The sequence below is a fragment of the Tenrec ecaudatus genome, chromosome 18 (genome assembly GCF_050624435.1).
Source record: "Tenrec ecaudatus isolate mTenEca1 chromosome 18, mTenEca1.hap1, whole genome shotgun sequence".
Classification (NCBI taxonomy): domain Eukaryota; kingdom Metazoa; phylum Chordata; class Mammalia; order Afrosoricida; family Tenrecidae; genus Tenrec; species Tenrec ecaudatus.
Genome location: NC_134547.1, coordinates 71905711 through 71922865, shown reverse-complemented (window position 1 = coordinate 71922865; position 17155 = coordinate 71905711). Strand labels below are relative to the sequence as shown.

Sequence of the window (17155 nt, the reverse complement as noted above, 5' to 3'; positions counted from 1 at the left end):
GATCTATCTTGGAAGACATATGGCCAGAGTGCTCCTTATAGGAAAGGATAGCATGATTTCCTCTTACCTACTTCGGACATGTAAGGAGAGACTGGTCCCTGGAGAAGGACATCATGTTTGGAAAAGTGGAGGGGCAGCAAAGGAGAGGAAGGGCCCTCAAGGCGATGGTTGGACACAGTGGCTGCAACAATAAGTTCAAGGAGAGAGATTGTGATGATGGTGCAGGACGGGGCAGTGCTTTATTCTGTTGTGCATAAGGCTGCTATAGGTCGGAATCAACTCAATGGCACCCAAGAACAACAGCTGAGGAGACAGAAGCAGGGGGGTAGATGCAGCGCTGAGAGTCAGGTCAGGCAGTCTGGCCCCTGGGTGGGGTTCTCTCTGTGGGAGTTGAGTCCCTGAGCTCAGGGCTCCGAAATGAGAGGAGTATAGATAGAATGAAAGACCAGAAACAGATTTCATGCAATGATGGGTGAGAGACAGGCAGGGTTCAAAGAGGAACACGTGGACAAACATTCAACCAGATATGGTATCAGCCCAACCACAGTGTTTTTTTTCTCTTTTGTCATGTGTTTTTTAAAAAATCTTTTTATTAGGGGCTCATACAACTTTTATCACAGTGTTAACATACATCAATTGTGTAAAGCACATTCATTGCCCTCATCATTCTCAAAACATTTGCTCTCCACTTAAGTCCCTGGCATCAGCTCCTCATTTTTCCCCTCCCTCCCCGCTCCCCCCTACCTCGTGAACCCTTGATAATTTATAAATTATTATTTTGTCATATCTTGCTCTGTCTGACGTCTCCCTTCACCCACTTTTCTGTTGTCTGTCCCCCAGGGAGGAAGTCACATGCAGATCCATGTAATCAGTTCCCTCTTTCCAACCCACTCTCCCTCTACCCTCCAAGTATCGCCACTCACACCCCTGGCCCTGAAGGTATCATCCACCCTGGATTCCCTGTGCCTCTAGCTTGTACCTGAACCAGTGTTCATCCTCTGGTCTAGCCAGACTTGCAAGGTAGAATTGGGATCATGATAGTGTGTGTGTGGGCGGGGGGTTGGGGGGAAGGAAACATTTAGGAACTAGAGGAAAGTTGTATTTTTCAACGTTGCTATATTGTACCCTGCCTGACTCATCTCCTCACCTCTCTGCAAGGGGATCTCCAGTGGCCTACAAATGGGCTTTGGGTCTCCACTCCTAGTATCTTTTCCTGGTGCCTGTTCCTGGGGTTATAGAGGGTTCTGATTCAGAAAATTGTAAAGGATAGGACCCCCCCCCCCAATTCGGGTTTCTTAGCTGTGGTTGAATTGGTAAAGTTTTAGTTTGCTCTTTAAAATGTCTCCTCTGCAGAATCAGGATGTCACCACAAGCTTGCTTGTTTGACTGTGAACGTTACGTATTTAAATTACCATCAGTTTTTATCATATATCATGACCTTTGTTTCACAACTACACATCTGCTTCCTCTCCCATAAAACACAGCGTTGCACACTCGGACCTTGTGTCCCTTCCACGAACTACCACAGCTCTCAGAGGAAGACTCCTGCAGGCCTGATATCGCAAAGGTAAAGAAAGCAGGGGCGGTGACAGTGATTTCCAAACAACTTCCCACTGTGAACGTTTTGCCCAGAATGAATTGAGTGATCTGATCAGGGATATAAATCTTTCAAAGGAGTCTTTTCTTGCCTCCAGACTGAAAGGAAAGATATGTATACTTCAGCCTGGAACAAAAATTACATTTTATCGAAGGAGAGAAAAGGATTTGCTGCCATTCTTCACCAAAGACCACAAGTTAGTATTCTGCAACGACACCGGAAACCTTCTGAAGAAAATTGGTCTTTCACAGTATAACCCAAGTGAGCGGCGTCTTTTCATTGGCAATTCAAAACATAGTTTGAAATGTGTTCTTTTAAATACGGCCCAGTCACTCCACCAGGATGAAAGATGGGTACAGAGCCATCGCTTCAGTCTTGGAAAAGACAAATTATCAAGGAAATCGATGAGTGCTTTGTGTTGACTTGACGATGGTTAATTTTCTTCTTGGTCAACAAAGTGGTTACACAAAGTCTCCTATTTTTTTTATGCTTTGGGGACTGTAGAGCCAAACACGAACATTGGGCACGAAAAGACTGGCTTCTGGTGGTGGGAGGACAAAATGTATTCAATGAATTTTTGGTAGCATGAGATAAAATCATATCACCACCACTACATATAAAACTAGCCCTGATCAAGCAGTGCACAAAGGCTTTGAATAAAGACTAATTTGTGCCTTGAATACATTCTGCATAAGTTACCTGGATTTTCCATGGAAAACCCAAATGCAAGAATTTTCTCTGGTCCACCGATTAGATAACTGACAAATGAGCCACATTCCATACCATCGATGAATGAAATAGAATTGTGTGCCTGATCTTCATTAGTTCCTGTGACTAACTTTCTTGGTAACAAGCAGACAACTACGCATCCTCAGTAGAGTGTGCTCTTTCGGGGCAACAGGCTGGGCTGTAACATGAGTGTCAAAGTCCATTGTCTGCACAGTCACTTACACTGCTTTCCAGAGAACCTTGGTGACGTAAGCAAAGAGCAAGGTGAAGGATTTCACCAAGACATAAAACAAGGACAGCCACGTGCCAAGGAAGATGGGATGTACCAGGATGGCAGGCTGTCATTGCTGGTGTCTTAGGAGGGTTGATGTGAGAGATCCCACTCTTAGGAGTCTTACAAAGGAGCTTACTGTAGCTCAAATGACTGGAGAGTTCTTGTCAGAAACCTACATTTTTGTATAAAATAAATAGATTTTCATATAGTAAACTTCTTTTTCGTTTTAACATGTTTCCTTCATGCTTAAATATCCTGATTTACCCCCCTCTTTTTATGGCGAGCAGAGTGAAGAGCGCTATTGGGCATATGTCTGTGTCTCACAAGCTAGAGCTGATAGGGGGAAATATAGTGCCATTTTTGGAATCAGAAAGTCAGATATAGGGACAAGTCTAACATTTGAAGCACCAAAATGTGTGCTGGCCAGTGAGTCAGAGAGGCTCTCCTTCAGAAGGGAAAAGTTGGTGTGTCCTCAAAGCATTTCACAAACTGGCCAGATCGCTGCGGGGAGTGACAGAGGCTTCACCACCCTGACAGGAGGAACAGTGAAGGTCAAGGCAGGCAAGATGTTGGCCAACTCAAGAAAGGGCAAGAGTTCAAACAAGTGGAGAGCGAGAGGGCAGCATGCTGTTCATCCATTTACTCCATAGTCCGCTGCTGAGCGCTGACTGTGCAGTGGGCCTGAGGCTAGAGCAGTGAGTGTGGAATGGAGGGAAACCCTGATGGAAATGGATTGAAACAATGGCCGCAGCAGGGTGTCATGCCAATTATCAAGATGGCCGGGGGTAGGTATGCTTCTGTTCCGTTATCCATAAAGTTGCGATGAAAAAGAACCAAACTAGATGGCAACTTACAACAGCCTGTGACTCAACAGAAAACCGGCCATGGGGAGCTTCAGGTTTGGGTTCCATTTGCTGCCAGGGCCACAGAAATCCAGGTTCTACCCCTGCTCCGAGCAGAGCTTCCAGGGTTCTCAATGAAGGCGGCAGGCACTGGAAGCCAATAAGAATTCCTACCAGCCCCTGAGGAGCTGGCTTCCCAAGCTGACTTGTCTCAACACTGTGTTCAATTGATGTCCGAATCCCTTTCCATAAGACATACATGGTCATGAAAGGTACACCTTCTTCCTTCAGAAAACAAAACAAGAACAGCAACAAATGGTATTCTTTGGGCTGTGAAATGAGCTTATGAGTGCTAGTTACACAGCAGGTAAAGGCGTTTCAGTGTGAGTTATGAATCATGAAGATTTTCCACGTACACCTTGGAAACCCCGTGTGTAAGACTGAGAAGGGAAGTCTGGCCCCTCTCCTTGCGCAGGAGGGGACTCGTCACATTCAGTCCAGGGACATTTTGTGGAGTCAAGCTCATCATTACTTCTGCAGGTTAGGAAGTCTTTTCCTGCATGCATGTTAACCTCTCCACTCTCCGTAGCAATTCCTCCACGCCTGACAAAAGACTGAGATTAAACTGTCCCTCTGCAGACTTAGATCTCAGCTGATCTTATAACACCCAGGCAGGTACTGGATTCTGGGCAGCCCATTAAAAACACCCAGAGAGCTCAAGAGTCTGCAAATAAACCCCTAACGACAGGTTTTCATGGACTCAGGGGGTGGGGCTGCCAGGTGAACCATTTGATGATAGCCGGTTACAAATGAGACACGTCTTTCAATTAAAGAAGAGCTGGAATCTAGGTGTTGCTGTTAAACTGGGCTGTGATGGGGTCAGACTGTACTGGAGCCGTTTCTTCTCTTTTCAAAGCATGGAGATCTGAAGGGAGCTTCTGTGAAATCTCTCCTCTCTGGGTTATTCCACATGCCGCACCCCTCCCTCTGATCACATCTTCTCTTGTCTTCCCTTTTGTCCTCCCGCTTCCAATTCTGACTCTTCCTCACAGGTGGAAAGAGTGTGCTAACCCTTCCGCGCTTCCCTATCCTCCTTGCTGATGTTGGTGCTTTCAAGTTAGCAACTCTTCACAGGGATCCTACAGACAACAGAAGGACACACGGCCTGGTCCTGGGCCAGCCCCACAAGCATCATGTTGGAGCCCACTGGAGTAGCCACTGAGTCAATCCATTCCATGCAGGGACTTCCTCTTTCCTGCTGACCCTCTATTTTACCAAGCATGAGGACCTCTGCGAGGGCTGGCCTCTCCTGATAACATACCCAAAGTACATCCATCCCCTAGACCAGCCTTTCCCCAATTGCCACCCCAAGAGGGCAGCAAAAGAAGATGTCTCCATTTTATCCTGACTCATAGGCCTTAGTACCAAGGTTTCTAAATTGGAGTGGGGGGGGGGATGCGCATGGTGGTATGCTGAATAAAGTAATCTTGAAAAGGGGATGGTAGGCCAAGTAAGTTTGAGAACCAATGCTCTAGTGGAACCAATATAGTCCCATCCATGATACTTGTCCCTGGACATGAGAGGCCTGATTGCAAAGCTCCATGATGTAGGCCTTATGCTCATGCCCCTTTCACAGATGATGAAACTGAGGTTCACAAAATCCAATGATTTGACCAAGGTCACACAATGAGAGCGTGGCAAGGGAGAAATTCCAATTCAGTACATCTAACACCAAAGCCTCTTTCAGGAGGCACAGCGCCATGAGCAGCCCTCTTAGCACTGTGTTCTTATTTTCCAAAGTCTTTATAGTGGAATCCAGCCCAAATCCATTCTTGAGTTCCCCACTGTCTCCTGGGCTCCTCTACCAAGACACCCTTAGGAGTCCCCAGTGCAACATGCTCAGCCAATCGGGATGCCTTCCTCAGTTGCTCCTTTCTTGACTAGTCTGATTCATGAACCAATTCAAGGAAGGAGGAGTAGCCTGATAGGGCCCTGACTCCGGGCGGCCACTCTGTGTACAGAAGGAAACACTGTCTTGATGAGTCAACTTTAGGAGTTAAGTCTACTGCTATTGCCATTGGATCCATCCGCCCTTTTCTCCCCCAGAAACCATTGCTACTCGAACACTGACTCGTGACTTTCTTCCTATGGACCGTATGTGCCACTTGTTTGCCTCCACTGCTGCTCCTACTGACTTGGACTGCCCTTCACCTCTCGACTCACTGGCAGTGGTCACCCTCATCCAGGTGGCCAGCATCCTGGACGGCATGCACCGTGGCGGGAAGGGAATTGGAGTTTGGACAGAAAGAATAGAATCCCAAATTCATTTCTGTCAATCTTGGCCAAGTTCCCATGATTTTGTTATTGTTGGGTGCTGTCCAGTCAGTTCTGACCGGTCGTGATCCTCTGTCCAGCACAAGGAAACACCTTCCAGTCTCGTGCTATCCTCACAATGGTTCTCATGTTTGAGTCAATCATTGCAGCCACTGCGTCAAGACATCTTGTTGTGGGAGGGCCTTCCGCTTTTTTACCGAGCATAGCTTTAGGGGAGGAGGTAAAATCAGCGACCCACGACACACGGAGAGGCTGTGAAGATGAAAAGTTTAAGAGATTTCAACAAAACAAACACACTGCTCTTGAGTTGCTTCTGACTCATAGTGACCCAACAGGACAGAGTAGTCCATCCCAAAGGGATTCCATTGTTTCCACCTTTCTTTCACTCGGGGCTGCTGGGTTCAACTATTCACTCTTCCGTGTAGCAGCTCGTCACTTAATTCACAGCACCAGACAGAAAGACTCCTTCCAAGAAAATACGTTCCTAAAAATGGTGGTGGCCATGATGAACACTGTTAGTTCCACACTCTCTCCACTTCAGAGAAGAATGCTGAGTAGATTCCCCCCAACCCCCAATAACATCTCCACCGTGACCACAGCTTTGCGGAAGGACCTGCATGGGCTTCTTACAGCAGCATCAGCTCAGTGTTGAGGATGATGACCACATGTGGGGGCTCATTCCATCCCCAGAAAGACCTAGAGATTTAGGATGGCTATCCTTGTTTAAAGATGAAAAAGTCCCCACTGCATAGAGGCTCAGAGAGATACTGCAATTCTCCCAAGGTCACACAGCTGGGAAGGGATTCATCTTGTGGGGTGCTGGACTAGTAATAGATTTCAAGACCCAGCTCATTCCTCCTCCTTAGGCAAGAAGAGGCATTACAAAGAGTGGAAAGAAGCCTGGGTTCAAGTCTGGCCTCTGTGCCACTCCTTGTCCACTGTGCCACCCAGCCTTCCTGTGCCTCGGTTTCCCCATCAAGAAAATAGAGGTGTGTGTTAGTCTGTGTAGAGAGCGAAACAAAATCCATAGATATTCATATGTGTATAAGAAAGAGTTTTATATAAAGGGGCAATTGTGTATTGAGAAAAATCCTCGCCCAGTCCAGATCTAGTCTATAAGTCCAATATTACCCCATATGTCAATACTAGTTCATAAATTCCAGATCAAGTCCATACATCTGATATTACCCATATGTCGATACTAGTCCATAAATTCCTGTTTAGACTCATGCAGCCAGGCAATGATGCCAAATGCGGGAAGATCACAGACCAGTGAGTGGAATGTCTTGTGGGTCCAGTGGTGGTAGAAGCATCTCAGTGCTGTTGTGGGTCTCCACAAGACTCCTCCAGCTTCACAGCTCTGGCTGCCATCAGTCAATCTCCATGTGGCTTGTCAACAAGAATGTCTGGAGGCAGCTCACGGTCCTGCCTCCAGCAAGCTATTTATCTCCTTAGCACCTCCAAGTGAGGTCATGAAGCTGGGACCTGATTGACAGGTTAAACTCCACCCTTTCACGCTTAATATTCTCAAATTGACAACAGATTATGTAACAACCACAAGGCAGTAGCAGCTGCTTGATCAGGTTGATGGGAAGATGAAACACACTAGAGACACTGCCTGATACAGTGTCAGGAGCAAACACACAGTGAGTGTTATGTATTCATAAGTACCCTGGACACAATAAGCACCCCACACTTAGTCTGGACTGTGTACACATAAATCCAACATTAGGGTACCTGCTAGCAACACAGCAGCACCCCCTGGCCTATCTCTCCTCTAAAGGCACAGAGCACCAATCACCTTAGCCTCCCTTCTTGGTCTTTCACCCATCCTTATGTGCATTTCCCACAGACTCACATATGCATTGATGTCACTGTCTTATAGTTGACCTCCTTGTTTGCACATAGTAAGACCTCAAAAACCACAATTGAACTTCGAGTTGGAAATGTGCTTGTCTCTGGGGAAACTTCTTTTGTCACCTTCTTTATTTCCATGTGCGTGCTTGTGCATGTGTGTTCTCTCTATAATACATATATCTGGGCACCTTCATCAGTCCTGTTAGCAAACCTCAGCCCTGTTCTGCCGGAGTCCGGTTGACTGAATGGCAAAGAAACCTCCTCATGCTTTCTCACTGCCTCAAGTCCATGCTGACTCATAGCGACCCAATGGGTTTCTGAGTTGGGATTAGAAAACCTAGTCTTTTCCCCAAGGAACTGCTGGTAGTTTTTAAGACTATTGGAATCACAGTTCAACACTTAACCACTATACCACCAGGGATCCTCGAAGATCCAACCCATGGCAGCCAACCTTCGTGGGACCGCACAGCTAACGAAAGACAGCCAGCCACTACTTGTCTCAGTATCACCTGGGGAGGTGCGATAGTTTACTGTGCCAGAATTACTAGCAATCTGGTTGTGTCTCTCTAGAGAACCCTGTCTAACACAGGAGGGGAGATGTCTTCCCAAGACTCAGAGAGCAATACCACAGTTGAGTGCCTCCCAATGCATTCCTTCCTGCGTTCTCAGCTCTTCAAGAAGGCAGCTATCCTGAGCACTGCCCAGAATCCCTCCTGCTCTATGTTAAGTGAAGGCCTGTCATGTAGTCTTCCCTGGATGTGAAGCCAGCCCACAAACCAAGTGAACAATACCCACTTATGTACATCCACTCCCCCATGCAAAAGGCCCTTGTCACTCGACTCTCATTCACTGCCACCCCATCCATGCTGACTCATAGAGACCCTACAGGACAGAGGAGAACTGCCACTGTGGGTTTCTGAGACTGCAAGTCTCCACTGGAGCAGAAAGTATGATCCTTTAGCCCAAGTCCTAACGTACTACCCCACTAGGATTCCTTAAGTGCCTGACAGGGCCTGCCACATTGTTCCCTGGTTTCTAAGAGATACACTGTGTACACATCCCAGCTGTTTTGTTGCTTTGTGGGCTTTATATTGTTTATGTCCCGAGCTGGTGGGAGGCTGTGAAAATGTGCTGGCCATGGTTAAGCAAGAGGAAAGTCTGTCTTTGTGCCGCCCCTGTATCTCCACACTAGTGGGGACACAAGGACGTCCTCCATCCTCTCAACATCTCTGACCTGCTATGGAGTCCTTTCCAGCCTGCTATCCTCCCTGGAATTCTCTGATATGCAGGGGAAGTGTCACATAGTTTCGTTCCAGGGCTTGAAAATAGATTCCATTCCAGTACCACCTACAAATGATCTATCTGACAGTAGGCTCCAAAACTGCAGCACTGAAAATTACACTCAAGCAAGCAGTGGCCCAGCAGGCTGAACAACACTATCTGCTACTTCCAAGGTGGCCGAGCGGAGACCACCCATGCCCCTTGTTTGCTGTCCTAGACTGCAGATTGAGAAGTTGATGATTGCCCAGGGGCCCGGCAAGGGCTGGTAGATAAAATGAAGAGTCGGCATCAGTGCAAACAAGAAAGAAGATAAGTTTTCAAAGTTGACTGTAACAACGATTGCACAGTCTTTCTTGATACGATGGGCTATTGGATTGTAGGCTATGTTAATTATAGTGCAATAAAATCAAAACTTCAAAAAGAAGCTCCACGATTCCCTGCAGGGCCTACAATAGCACTGGCAAGAAAGCCGTGCTCATCTTACCAATTGGGCAATCAGCTGCCAGCTGTGGAGCCAAGGCTCTGCCGACCACCCACAGCCAATGAGCCAGTGGAGCTGGGCTGTGGGGCGTGTGGCAAAGGGGACAGGTAGCGAGGACCACGGGCTTTGGAAAACAGGCAAAGAGTAGACCAGCAGGTGGTTTGGTACACAAAGCTGGGGACACACATGGCTATGGTGAGGATTCTGCCCTGGTCTCACGGTGGCTCTTCTTGCCTCTGATGAAGATGCTGCATTGACTTTGAGAGCCTCCGGTAGAAGGGTCTTGCTGCTTTGCTCTGGAAGCCTGGTGACACCTCTGGGTGCTCATAAAGGGTTTGTCCAGGCCTGAGACAGCAAGCTCCAGCTCGCACACACTTTTGGAGAGAAGTACGTCCCAACGCATAGCCGAGCGCCAGTGCAGTGTGCAAGTGCTAGTCTGCTGTGCAATTCTAATACGACATTGTAGTTTGGGCTCCAGTATCGACACCCCTACCCCCAGTCCATATGTTTGAGCTGGGACTGACTTACTGCCCTGGCTTCCAGAAAAGGCAGGTGACTCAGCCACTGAAGGCTGTTTGGTGCAAAGTTGGGCACCTGACTGGTGAGAGCCAATGAGATTAGATGTAAAGCTCATGTAGGTATTTGGGGAACGGGAAGCTGTATCCGAAGACTTGACTAGGACATGGAGTGGAGTGGAGCCTCTGCCTTGGGGTGCAGGGGCCAAGGAGTGGGTGTCAGACAATGAAGCCAGCATGGGGGAATGGACCCATAATTCAGTACTGAATTCTGGACCTGAACTCACCCCCCCTGGCTTAGCTTTCAACCAAATGACTGGTAACCTGTACCATAGGGGATCAGAGGAGAAATCAACCACAGGATATCAGAAGAGTGGCATGTGCCCCGGGATTAAGCTCAGAAGGCAAGGAGGGATAGGAAAGGACAAATTAAAATAGTAACCCAAGGAGGAAGCCAGAAGAGTGCTGTCACGTGGCGGGTATCACAACCAATGTCAAACAGCAAAACATGCATGAATGGTTGAGTGGAAAACCAATTTTCTCTGTGAATATTCACCCACAACACAAAAACATTAAAAATAAAACACCAAAAATAGAGAGGCCCAGATGCCAATACATAGCATTCTCTGCAGGCAAAACCACCTCTGAAATATTCTAGTTGCACCATTCCCACCCACCCACTACAAGCCCACCTTTTGTTGTTTCACTTGGATAGCTGAACTTTGCGACAACCCAAGAAACCTGGTCAATGTAAGCAGCCAAAGACCCATTTCCCACATCCGACACACTGACCCCAACGTTCCTCCTGGGACCCAGCTTGTCCTAAGTAGCTGCATTACCTGCAAGGAGCCCTGGACGTCCTGGCCCCCGACAATCACGAGTTCTGCCATGTCTTCTGCATGAGGTGTCCTCGCGTGGACAAACAGGGTCCTGCCCACGGCAGTGACATTCCTCAGGGCAAACAGGGCACCGTCCTTGTTCACCTTGAAGTATGGACTTGAGACCTCATAGCGCAGCTTGTCATTCCCCTTGCAGTCGCTGAAGGTCACTGCAAACAGAGTGGGGAGAGTGTGAGTAGGGTGAGCAGCCCAGGCCTTGATATAAACCACCACCACCCCAGGAACCCCAGACCAGTGTTCTCAACCTTCCTAATGCCACGACCCTTCAAAACAGTGCCTCCTGTTGTGGTGACCCACCCCCCAACCATTAAATTATTTTTGTGGCTACTTCATCACTGTCATTTTGCTACTGCTATGAGTCAGACAGTCCCTGTGAAAGGTCGTTCGACCCCCAAAGGGGTGTGACCCACAGGTTAAGAACTGCTGCCATAGACACTTCCCCCTTTTTCCCTAGCAACCCCCTTCTCCTGTCATGGCCTTGTTCATGTGGAAAACTCAATCAGGACAGACCCTTTCATTCTGTCCCAGGTTCTAAGTAGGCAGTAATTAGAGAGGATTCCGAGGTGAACAACGGACAGCCTGGGCCATGGCCATGGCCACTGTCGGTGAAATGAACAGTCAGATACGGCAGTGCTGTATACGGAACGTGATCCTATCCTAGCTCCCATCATGTATGAGTGGTTACGGGAGAACCAAGGGCTGTTATAAACATGAGGGGTGGATGCTTGGCTGGGACTTGGAGATGAGCACGAGATGAAAAGGCTCACAGAGCGGCAGAACATTCTAAGGTGGAGGGAACTGTGGGCACAAGGCATGAGGGTGCGGTTAAATAGATTCCAGGAAAGACAATTAACTTGATGTGCCTGGGTCATGGGCATATCTAAGCAATCCAGGGAAGGTGAAGGAGAAGTTGAAATAAAGCTAAGGTGGCCTCTGGAGACAAGGAAATCCCTTCCACAGAGAATTGCCCCAGCGTCTTGGACGTTTTTGTGTGTGTTTAGAGAAGGTCCAGATAGATCGGGTTTCTGGTTGATCCCAGTGCACATCTGTGCATCTCAAAGACTAGGATGGATCAGAATCTCATATGGAGCTTTGCAAAAATCCAGAGCACCAGGCCTAAGCTCAAAGATGACAATCCAGGGGTTCTGCATTATAGCATGTAGTTTGGATAAGGGCAGAAGAAAAGTTAACAAAGCCAGTCAGTGTGTGTGTGTGTGTGTGTGTGTGTGTGTGTGTGTGTGTGTGTGTGTGTGTTAGAGAGAGAGAGAGAGAGAGAGAGAGAGAGAGAGAGAGAGCAAGAGCGAGAGAGAGAGAGAGTTTTGTACAGTTGATGCTTGGTGTTATTGACAATGTGGGGATTGTGGCTAGATTTGAGCAAAGTGCATGCCACTGAACCATTAGACCTTGGGTAAGAGGAGCAGGACAAAGAAGCCACCCAGGACAAACCACAAGGGGCCCCAGGCTTTGTCACACACAGTGGTAGGATGGCTGGTCATGGGCCCTCTGAGCTGATGACTCCTGCCTTGGTTCACTTGTCCATCATCACAGGTGTCATCACTGTGTGCGTGCTCCTATGTTTTTGTGCCTTACTGCTTTCCAGGCCCCAACGCATACCATTGTACCCCTAGCTTTTTCACTCCTCCACGTTGGCTTTATGAGCTTTCTGCTGGAGAGGGTCGTTTTCGGTAAACGTATCACAGAGGCATAACAAAGAGATGGAAAGTGTACTGTGAGAGTGTGCACGGCGATGCATTCTCAAAGAAAGCGCACCACATACCCAGCACTTAGAAACCCAACACCTGAAAAGCAATGTTTCACCACTCTTCCCCCTAGACATCCCTCACGTGCTTCTGTAGATAGAATTCTTATCTTCTACCCAAGAAGTGACCAGTGACATCAAAGATTAGTTTTGCTTGATATTAAATATCATGTAAGCAGATGTCATGTTGAGTCTGGAGACTTATGGTCCATATTGTGTTTTGAGACTCATCCGAGTTGTCGCTACAAGCTGTGGGAACTTACCTTCTGACTACATAGTATTCTACCAGGTACCTACACCAAGTGCACTTTTCCACGGCCCAGGGACACCTGGACTACGACCATCTTTGGGCTCCTGAAACACTCTCAGGGTCCCGTCTGGAGGATGCCTACTTGCCTTTATCCCAGTAGCTCAGAGGTCCTGCGCAGAGTGAGGGTCACAACAATATCTCAGAAACTAAACTGATCTCTCTCCCAGGAAGGATGAAGCTTACAGTGATGATGATCTTATTCAAATATAGTAATAACAATAAAGGCTGATGGGGATGGAACATTTGCCACATGTCAGGCTCAGGTGTGTACAGTTTTCATAGATTACCATATTTAATCCTCACTAAAATCCCATCAATGGGGTACTAGTTGCCCCCCTCAACATTTCGCAATAACCCAAAACTCAAAACTTACTGCCGTGAAGTCGATTCTGACTCAGAGCAACCCTAGGGGACAGGGGAGTACCGCCCCTGTTGGCTCCAAGGCTCTGCATCTTTATAGGAGCAGAAAGCTTCGGCTTTCACCTGTGACGTGCTGGTGAGTTTGGACCATTGACCTTGTGGTTAAGGTAATGGAGGCTCAGAGAAGGTAAAAAAGATCACACACACACAAACACACACACACGCCTCTCCCATGAAATCTTCACACCAGAGATAATCAGTATATTTTTGCACTTTATTATAGATGTTCTTTTTTCTCCTCCCACCCAAGGACCCATTTTCACCCCTTTGAAACGTGCTTTTCCCCAGTGAGAACGCAATGCGTGGAGGCTTCATTCTCTCAGAGAGAGGCACTACCTCACCCAAGGCTACTGAGACAAAGGAGGAGGGCAACAGCCTGTCCCCAACCATCGGACACTAGAGTCCGAGTTTGGCCATGTCCACTTCCCAAGATTGGCTGAACAAGTGAGGCGAGGGCAGGCAACACACTGGGACATCCTTGAGCCACTTGAAGATCCCTCAGGGGGTTCCAGGTAGCGCCAAGAGAGGGAAAATCTGATAGAGACTACTCTTTGGCCTACAAATGCGGCAGTCAAGGACCGCATCACCGGGGGTTTTGTCTAGTTCAGATTCCACTCACTGACTCGGGAGATTGCTCCTAAGGGTGGGTTTCTACTTTCCCCAAAACTCCCGGCCATCAAGTCCATTCTGACTCATCATGGCCCCACAGGGTGGAGTAGAACAGTGGGTTTCTGAGACCATTTCCGGGGCTAGCAAGCCCCTCTTTGTCCCGTGGAAAGGCTGGTGATTTCAACCCCGTGGTTTGCAGCGCAACACGTCGCCCACTGTGCCACCAGCACTACTGGGTCTCTACTGCAGGCTGTCCGTTGGACTCTCCATGGAACATTAAAGACAGAGCACTGGCTCTCCCTGCCCTATCCCATGATCCTGAGAGAACTGCATAGGTCTGCATTCAGGACACCCATATTCCTTGAAAGCTCCTGGGATGAATCTGCTGCCACCAGGCCAAGACCCAGGACCTCAGACAACACAGGGCTTGCCGAGATGCCAGACCCGCCCACTTCCCGGTCATTCCTAGCACCCAGAGGAAGCAAGGGCTCAGCATGCTAAGAACTGCTACTTCTGAGCCCTCTGATAGGATCTTTGTGATGGTAGGCATCAAAATCCCTTTCCTCGCCCTGTTAACGCTCAGGTGCTCTGTGACATTGGGAAAACAGCCTGTCTTCGTTCTGCCTCGATGTCTTCACCTGAGAAACGGGCAAGGAGTAGGACTGAGCTCACAGGAACTACAGGTCTGGTGGTGAGGATTAGACCGGGCGATCTGTTGTGTCAGATGTAAAGCAATTAGAAGAAAGTCTAGCACCCATGTGTGAATTAGTAGCATCCCTAGTCCTGTAGTGGAGCCCTGGTGGATTATGGGTAGGGCTGCTAACTACTGGATGAGCAGTGGGACACCACCACTTGCTCTGTAGGAAAAAGATGAGATTTTCAGGTCCCATACAGAACTGCAGTCTCAGAGACCCACAGGGCGGGGTGGAGTGGGGGGGGCAGTTTTCCTCTGTGCTGTAGGCTCCAACCCGATGGCAGCAGGTTATTTCCGGAGCTCTGGCATTCAGGTAGCTCCAGTCCCTGCTACATTCATCCAGCGGGCCTTCCTCCTGCCTTCCACCTCTTTCTAGTGGGGACCCCTGCTCAGGTCTGCTGGGCGCTGGGCTGTTGCCATGGTGATGGTTCCTGGTTACTATGGGTGCCTTCGTTGAGGCTTAACGCAGGAGGCTGATGGTTCTGACCTTGACTTGCCCATTTCTGAGTCCTGCTTTCTCCTCTGTTCTTAACAAAGAACACCTCACCTAGCTCACCTTAGAGGCTGGGGAGGGAATATGACATCAGAGGAACCGAAAGGCAGAACCCCACTTGGAGCCAACTCCACAAAGGGGGAGGGGGGGCTAACCATCTTGAAATGCGTACAGATCACGTCATGCAAATCTCAGGAACCAAGGTGGCTCAAAACTGAGATCCCCTGCTGAGTAGTGAACATGTGTGATTGCATGGGACCCCCCAGGTGGTCTCTGGGAGGAGGGGCCTTGTTTCTTCCCTCTGGACACGAAGATTTGCTTAGCAAGGTGGAATGAGTAACTGAGAGGTACCTAGCTGAACTCTGCCCAAGCTAATACTCACTCCAAGGTTGCCCGATTCTAGAGCCCACATCCCACCCTCTATCAACACAGCCAATGTGCCTGGGAGGACGACTTCCTGCCTTTGGTCATTCAGATGATGTGATCTGGACGGTGGCATCCTGATGGCACACCATTCGGCCATCACATGCAATCGGCTCTCTGCCCAATACATTTCTTTTCATCGATTCATTTTTCTTTAATGGCATAAAAGTATGTGAAGGTAACTTTGGTGAAGGTACCCACCGGAATGCTGGGTTTATTGTTTCTAGCACACAGTGAAATCAATGCAAAGAGTCAACAGTCACGACAGCACAAACTTTGTCCTGCCATTCTGAGTTGAATGGTGTCCCTCTCACATGGGTGCTAAAGGAGGCCTGGTGGTGCAGTGCTAAAGCACTCGGCTGCACACTGAAAGGTTGGTGGTTGGCACCCAGGAGCCAGTCCATGAGAGAAAGGTAGGCAGTCTGGGTAACCCAATGGGGGTTCTGCTCTCTCCTATAGGATCCCTACAAGTCGGATCAGCTGAGTGGCAGCCAACCACAACAATGAGACAGGTGCTGGAGTCCTAACCCTGGACCTGTGGGTGCAGCCTACACGGGACTAGACATTTCTTTGCTGTGTTCAGGCGGTGATGCCAGTGAACCACTCCAGAACTATTACAGAGAGCAGACACAGGCACACAGGAAGATGATGTACAGGAGGGTCACCGGAAGCAGGCGGACAGCTAATGCTACTGACCAGAAAGGAATCAACACGACTGACTGATGCCCTGACCCGAACTTCCAGCCTCCAGAACCTGGAGACCAGGCATTCCTCTTCTCGAAAACCTTCCGCTGGTGGTATTTCCGTTACAGCGGGCAAAGGTAATTACAACAGTCGTGTAGCCATGGAAACCTTCAGACCGATGGTTGCCCTGTCTGCCACCAGAGATGGTGGACTGGACTGCCCTTCCCTGTTCCAGGCACGCTTCTATGCTAGCTACTCTGGCCACAAGGACAGGAAGAGCCTGGTAGAGACGCAGAATGCATTACTAACATACCCCTTTTTGTCTTCTCTCTGGAGAGAGCGACATGTCCTCCACCACAGAAAGCAAGCATCACGCCACTATAGACTGCCCGCTGCAGGGACCAGAGACACCATCTGTCCCGCATGATACCTTCCTAATATTAACTTTGTTGAAGCAACTCAAAAGTCAGCGAGTCTCCAACTTTTCAGCAGAGATCTGACTGCGTGTTCTGGGGCACAGAGTTCAAAGAGCACATTAGAGATAAAATTGAGTAGTGCATGTCTGTCTATTTTTTCCCAAAAAAAAATGTGTTTCTATAGCGACAACCCCCTAAGTAGCTCTGAATGACATCGTGTGGGTAATTGAAAGGAAAAAGTCGGATAAACAATTAAACTTGTGAACAAATATTCCAAACCTCTGTAGGAAGGGTAACGTGAACTAGCAGGACTGTTCATACCCTCCAAATGAGTCCCCTAGTTTATTACTGTGGCGTTGAAAATAGTTTCTAGAATGGAAATAAATATATAGAGACATATATAATGCACTGTACATGGGGCGTTACTGGAATCAATTGCATGCCACTGTTCTTGGAGAGACTCTTTGAACACCCCAGGGGGACTGGGAGGGAAGCGAGAATGCCCCACCTGGGGGGAAATGCAAATTAGGCCAGCAAA

The 17155-nt window shown here is 48.4% G+C and overlaps 1 protein-coding gene across 2 annotated transcripts in view; it reads right to left on the bottom strand.

Annotated features, from left to right (window-relative positions):
* CDH13 (cadherin 13) overlaps positions 1 to 17155 on the bottom strand; it is a 1090774-nt gene that overhangs the window by 678576 nt on the left and 395043 nt on the right. For both annotated transcript variants that reach the window (XM_075536309.1, XM_075536308.1), the window contains exon 3: positions 10750 to 10958. In XM_075536309.1, the coding sequence (XP_075392424.1) occupies positions 10750 to 10958 (209 nt within the window). The remainder of the gene's footprint in view (positions 1 to 10749; positions 10959 to 17155) is intronic.